Raw genomic sequence first — 6,861 nt, forward strand, 5'->3', positions numbered from 1 at the left:
GTGTATCCTTAATGTCACCCCAAGCCCTTGCAACCCAATAAGCAACATCCTTTACATTGATGTGTTTCAATCGTTCAATCATGTCTTGCCCTTCCTCAATTTCTTTTATCAATGTTGACAGTAACTTCCTGCGATAATTCTTTTTTAGCGTTTCTAAAACGCTCTGATTCATCGGTTGGCATATGGCGGTGACATTAGGTGGCAGAAACATAGCCTTAATGTTCCCATCTTGAAGCTCCTCTGCATCAGGGTGTGTTGGGGCGTTTTCTAGCAACAAAATTGCTTTTCTGGGACGGTCATTGTCATTCAAAAATTTCTCTGTGGAGGGAACGAATTCCCTAAAAAAACAGTCTGAAAATTTCTCTGCTCATCCATGCACATTTTTGACTGTAGTACTTCACAGGAAGAGCGGTCTTTGAGATGTTTTTAAAAGCTCTTGGATTTTTGGACTTCTCAATCATTGCAAGGTCCATTTTGAGGGTTGCAGATGCATTGCTGCATGCTAAAATTGTCAGCCTTTCTTTACTGCACTTGTAGCCTGGGGCTGCTGCTTCAGTTCTGGCTGCAAGACTCTTACTGAGTAACAGTTTGTAATTGAGGCCGGTCTCATCACAATTAAATATCTGATCGTCCGTTAGGCTTTCAGTTTCAACAAGGTGTAGAATTTTTTTTCTTGAATGCCTTCATTTCCTGAAAATCCAAAGATAGTTTCTCTCCACAAACACATAACTGACAGATTCCGTAACGTTTCTTCCACCTGTCAAGCCAACCAACGCTGGCTGTAAAATCTGGGTCCCCCTCATCAAATTCCTTTCGAAAATGCAATGCCTTTTGCTGTAAAATAGGCCCTGAAATAGGCACACCTTTGTCTCTGAACTGCAGAAACCAAACATACAAAGCTTCACTGACCTTTTCATAGCCACATTTTTTCATGGTTTTCCTCTCTTTCACTGCATCATCAGTAAATCTGGAGGAACACCATTTCTCTATCTCCACTTGGTTTATTCTCCAGTCTCCTACAGTTACCCTTCCAACGCCATAGTCATTTGCTACATTCTACAATGTCTCTCCATTGTCCAGTCTTTTGATTGCCTCAACTTTCTGCTCCATTGATACAACGACCTTCTTCCTTTTTTTTTGCAATGCTTTGTGTGGGCGGGGCCTGTGCTCTGGCCTGCATCTTGCCCAAGAGTCTCTTCAATTACAAACTTAAAACGCCAGATGTGTATACAGTCAAACTTTACTCAACACCAGCTCCAACAGAACAACTCTCAAAGAACTTCCCAAACACCAACAAAGTCTTCCCCAACACCACGCCTCTTCAGGGTTTGCTTTCCACTTCTTCTGACCGACAAGACATGTGTTTCTCCAGCGGCTCCTGTTCAGACTTGTCCCATTCTGTGGGGGCAGGGGCTTGCTCCCAGCGTTCCCCTTTTGGGTCCCACCACTCCCTTTCTAAGGTGCCTCCTTCCTTCGCTTGCCACTCATCCTCTCAAGGGTATCTAAAGTTCCCTTCCTCCTTAGGGTCTCGTAGCTTTACCTCCACATGTGGGCCCACTCTCAACAGCCCATGTCTTTGTAAGGAGACAGGGCGGCCTTCTCTCTTTGGGCTTCTGGTAACCTTTCCTCTCCCTCTTCCGACCGCCTCTCCAAAACCAATTCTTCTGCGTTTTCCCTTCCACCCTGCGCTTACCTCTCCCTCTGCTTTTATACCTGCCCCAAGGGCCCTTTCCTTTGCCCCCGGCTCCTCCCCCCGGCTCCTCCTCTTTCACTCTCCTCATCCCACTCTGACCAACCCTTCCCTCATCCTCCCCCACCTCACTATACTTGGGAACGTGTTTGGGGACTTGGAGGTTGCCGTGCTTGGTGGTGGGCCTGGTGGTGCTCGCTGCCGCCGCCGCACTAGAAGCCTGGTGGTGGGGCCTGGTGGTGATCGCTGCTGCTGCCATCACTGCCACCGCACTAAAGGCCTGGTGGTGGGGCCTGGTGGTGCTCGTTGCCGCTGCAGCCACCGTCGCCGCCATGCTTGGGGCCTGGTGGTGCTCACTGCCACCGCAGCAGCACTTGGGGCCTGGTGGTGGAGCTGGTGCTGCTTACCGCCACCACGCTTGGGGCCTGTTGTGGGGCCTGGTGGTGCTTGCTGCAGCCACTGCTTCCACACTTGGGCCTTTTCTGACTGAGGGCGCGGTAAGGCCCATAGCCATGCCCACAGATTATCCAACGTCGGATAATCCAGAATGTCGGATTACCAAATGTCAGATAATTGAGACTCTATATGGTTTCTCCCTGTGTTGGTTACTTGGTGGCCTTGTTCTACTTTTAATAGATTGTTATATGTTGGCCATTTATCTTCCCTCATTTTTCTCAACAAAAGAAAAACTCATTAATTGAGGTCCATTCAGGTAAACATCTACATACTTTTCTTTTAAATTTTTTGAGGTGTCCAACTGCACTTTTTTGATACAGTGATTTTCAAATTCTTCATGAACCTTTACTTTGTCATAAAAAAGGTATGCATGCCACTATTGCTTGCTCCTTCTAATATTAATTGTCTTCTTCTGTCTAATCTTATCCAGTCTGTTACCCAATCCAGGCAGCAGGCTTGATAGTATAGTTTAAAATTAGGTATAGTCATACTGTTATCAAGTCTGGAATTTTATAAAAATACCCCCAAAATCCCTATCCCAAAATGCATCTGTGGAGGTAATCAGGTGGCCCCTTTTCCCTGGCATCACTTGATCATAGAGGCCTCCAAGCAAGTTCTGCATCTATAGGGTGAAGTATGTCTCCTGATGACCCTAATGGAAAGGCATTATGGGAGCTGTCCCTTGGCTGCCATGACCTGAAAGCGGAGAGACCACGTAGGCACCAGCCTCAGTTAGGAGTTGCAAATAGGAAGATTTCCTTCACACCTAGGAGACAGATTTACAGAGACAAGCCATTCCGGTAGCAATCGTTTTCCCATGACAAAGGATGCCTATGGATCAAGTGATGTGTAAATTTGGTTTCCCTTTTGAGGTAGGACAAAAGCCTCCACTGACTACGTGACTAGGAACCTATTTAAAGTCCAGTTTTTCCTTTGTTCGAAGTTCCATGTTGGTGGCAGGCAGGCACTCTGTCAGTCTGCTTCTCCTGGTTCCATGCACCCCTTTCCCATTTTCCTTCAGTGTTGCTGCATCTACCTTGATTCCAAGGGAAACCATTGCAGGCAAGTATTTCCATTAGAAGGCCTTGTGTTCTCTCTCCATTTTTCCTCCCTTTTCTTCTATTAGCCTTGAGTGATTGCATGAGTGAATGTATGGGTGTGAGTGTGTCCCTCTGTGCATAAAATTCAAAGACTTTGCCTTTGCGTCAGTTCCTGGAAGTTCTGGTCCCTTCGTAAACAGGCTGGGATTCGATCCGAGAGGGGTACTTGTAAGGAGCCCCATATTGGTGTGTTGAGCTAATTAATATTCCTCAAAATTTGAGCAGATATCCTTACAATACCACCTCTAGATACTTATCCTGCATTGTTTTCAACATTACTATCGCTTTTCCCCCAGACGAGATAAAATTGCTCACATCGCAATCCTATACCTTGAAAGGTTTTTCATTTACTGTAATGAGTATATTCTGAAATAAAAAGAGTAATCTAGGCAATATATTCATTTTAACAACAGAAATTTTACCATCCATGATAAATTTAGTTTATTCCATCTATTCATCTCTTCCCTTATATTTTGTCAGACCAAATTATAATTAATGGGAAACAACTCCCAAGTTCTTGTTTGTTAAGTTAATTCCTAGATATTTCACTTTTTTCTGCTATTGAAATTTAGATTTTTCAATTATATCCTCCTCTTATTTTGTTGTTAAATTTATCGTCATCATTGTCGTCTTTTTCTCATTTATTTTGACTCCTACTACTTCCCCATAGTTTTCAGTGTTTCTAAAACTGATGCTTTCTAGAGGATTTGCTAAAGTAAGGACAATATCATCCATGAAAGACCTCAATTAAAACTCTTCATTCTTGATTTTGATACCTTCTATTAAATTATTTCCCCTTATAATATTGCTTAATAATACTACTAGTGTCATCAAAAATAGCAGAGGTGACAGAGAACAGCTTTTCTTTGTACCTTTTCAGATTTTCATTGTATCTGTCTTTCCATCATTTAATAATAATAATAATAAATTGTTTGTTAACCGCTTTTCCTACGATCAAAGCGGTATACAATATCGTTAAAAACAAACATTAAGAACAATTAAATATCCACATCTAAATACATATTAAAAGAAGTGAATTGAAACAGGATTAAAAACATATTATAACACATAATAAACTATTAAACCATGAATTACTATTTATCAGGACAATTACTATTTATCAAGACAATATACTTTATAAGTATATTGGCTTCCTGTTCACTATATGTCGTGTTTATCACTTTTAAGAAGTTATTCCCTAGATCAGTGATGGACAACCTTCTCGGCGTGTTGTGTCAAAATTCAGCAAAAAATCGAGCATAACTCGCGTGGTGTCTCACTTCGACAAAAAAACATAATTTTGCGCAATTTATAGTTTAAACTACAAAAATGTATAATTGCAATATATAATTGCATTTAATAAACCAAAAACAAATTATTTAACATACCTGCTTAGTAACTTCTTTGTTCATCAATCTGTCGATTTCGTATGTTGCCCTTGATATTATTGAACTTGTTTGGGGTGCCGGGAACTGAGATAAGTGAGGGGGAGGGCGAATTCTTTAACTAATCTGCCTATTAGTGACTTTTTTGTTGCTGAATTTCATTGGCTAAATCTTCAATTGAAGGTCGGTATTTTGTACACTTCAGGCCCAAGCAAGCGCTACTAACCTCATCTGTCAATCTGTTTCTTTTGTTGGTTTCGATATTATTTAATGCTGAGAATAAGGTCTCACAAAAAGTACGTAGAAGGAAAAATTGTGAGTAAAGCTGTTGCTATATTTTTCAGGGTGCTAAAAGTGTCTGGTAGTCTGTTCCAGGCACTCCACATTTCCTGTTCATAGTGGCACTCATCTTGATTCTCCAAACGGCCCCTTTCCAGATTCTCAAGCTTTGACCTCAAGTCGACAAACACCTGAGCCCAGATGCTGTCTTGAAATTCTGCAAGCTGCATCTCCAAATCATCTATTTGCATCCATTGGAAACCATTTAATTCCAAACTATTGTAGACTACTACATCAGGATACTTAATTATTCTCATGGTCTGTTCTAGGCTTCTAAATTGACTAAATCTATCAGTAAACTGGTCAAGTAACGAGTCTAAAACATGCTGGTACTTCATATGCAAGAGTTCCACTTCATTTCGTACAGCTGCACTGGCTTTCTCAAAATGCTTTTGTACTCGAGGAAAATACTTATACGTTTTAGTTTCTACATCTTGCTTGAAAATTTTTACTTTACTTTCAAAAGCTTTTATGTATCCAAACATAACATCAATACTTTTGCCAAAACCTTGTAACTTTAAGTTCATTAACATGAACAGAGAGATCTGTAAAAAACATCAGGGTGTTGACCCACTTATCATCACTGAGCTGAGGAAAGTTTCCCAGATCCTTATCTTCAAGAAATACCTTAATTTCTTCAAAGCACTCCACAAGGCGCTCAAGAACCTTGCCTCGGCTCAGCCATCTTACATTATTGTACATCAGCAGTCCACTGTAGGTTGAATCAACCTCCAGTAAAAGTGCTGAAAATTCTCGCTTGTGAAGGGGGCGAGCAGCTATTAAATTAACTATTTTTGTAACAACTGACATTAAGTCATTTAAGTCAGTGAATCCTGCCTTGGCACATAAAGCCTCCTGATGGATAATACAATGAAAAGGCACAATCGGATGTCCAATAGCTTCCGTAAACAATTTCACAAATCCAACTTTTTTCCCCACCATGTTTGGGGCACCATCTGTCGTCACTGACACAACTTTAGAGATATCAATGCTTAGGTTGCAGAATGTTTGCATAACAACCTTACATATTTTGCTTCCTGATGTACTTGTTGGCACTGATACTAACTTTATCAACTCTTCTCTCATTGTGTGACTATCAGAATATCGACCAATAATGGCCAGCTGAGCATGTGACATGACACCAGTAGTTTCATCAAGAGAGATGGAAAAATATTTACAATTCCTTATGTCTCTCTCTAATTGATGTTGTATGTTTGTGTCCAGTCTCATTATTCGGTCTTTTATGATATTTCTACTGAGTGGTAACTCAGATATTCTCTTAATAATTGCATCTTTATTCTGCATATCGTGAAATAGAACTGGTGCACATCTTAGAGTTTCTTTAATAAATTCTCCTTCATTAAGTGCTTTTGCATGCTGAGCTATGGAGTGAGCAATGCTCAAACTTGCAGATGTTAAATTTGTACAGCCTTTTATAAATTTAAGGATGGAGTTAGATTGGCTCTTATAAAGGTGTAGCTTCCTGGAAATGTATTTCTTCCTTTCATCCTCACTTTTTTCCAAGAGCTGGGAATGATTAGTTTCAAAATGTCTATTTATATTCCATGCTTACTACCGTTTCAGTACATAGAATGCAAAATGATCTGCCATTTTTTTCTATAATACCATACATTTCGCTCCATGTCGCTTGAAAGGGCCGGCCACTGCTACTACCACTCCCTTTACTTAACCTTTGTTTTTTACTTTTTGGGTGCTCCATCAGTGGGCCAGTGACAGCAGATAGAATTATAGATAGCTTGTTAGCCAATTAGGGGTTAACTAGCCTAACACAGCCTCCCCCTCACTTATCTCAGTTATTGTGGTCAATTAAAAGTCCATGGCACACCAATAGTTGCTGCTAATGGCACTCACAGGTCCCCCCGCACTCCGC

At 41.0% G+C, this 6,861-nt stretch overlaps 1 protein-coding gene across 1 annotated transcript; it reads right to left on the minus strand.

Moving 5' to 3' along the window:
* Nucleotides 1-4,918: 4,918 nt before the first annotated feature.
* LOC149324139 (general transcription factor II-I repeat domain-containing protein 2A-like) lies at nucleotides 4,919-6,275 on the minus strand. Its single transcript, XM_089486771.1, has 2 exons — nucleotides 5,598-6,275; nucleotides 4,919-5,515 (listed from the first exon to the last, which is right to left on the minus strand). Exons 1-2 carry the CDS (start codon nucleotides 6,273-6,275, stop codon nucleotides 4,919-4,921), a joined length of 1,275 nt encoding a protein of 424 aa, XP_089342897.1.
* Nucleotides 6,276-6,861: the final 586 nt, after the last annotated feature.

The sequence above is a fragment of the Sceloporus occidentalis genome, unplaced genomic scaffold (assembly GCF_023333645.1).
Source record: "Sceloporus occidentalis isolate IW3139 unplaced genomic scaffold, rSceOcc1.0.p SCAF_1, whole genome shotgun sequence".
Classification (NCBI taxonomy): domain Eukaryota; kingdom Metazoa; phylum Chordata; class Lepidosauria; order Squamata; family Phrynosomatidae; genus Sceloporus; species Sceloporus occidentalis.

What these genes read in the sequence shown, in the direction of transcription:
- LOC149324139 (XM_089486771.1), bottom strand. Translation starts at nt 6,275, where the DNA reads ATGCAGAATAAAGATGCAATTATTAAGAGAATATCTGAGTTACCACTC. An exon ending in AGTGCTTTGAAGAAATTAAG is followed by an intron (nt 5,516 to 5,597) that starts GTATTTCTTGAA and finishes TGTTTTTTACAG; the next exon opens with ATCTCTCTGTTCATGTTAAT.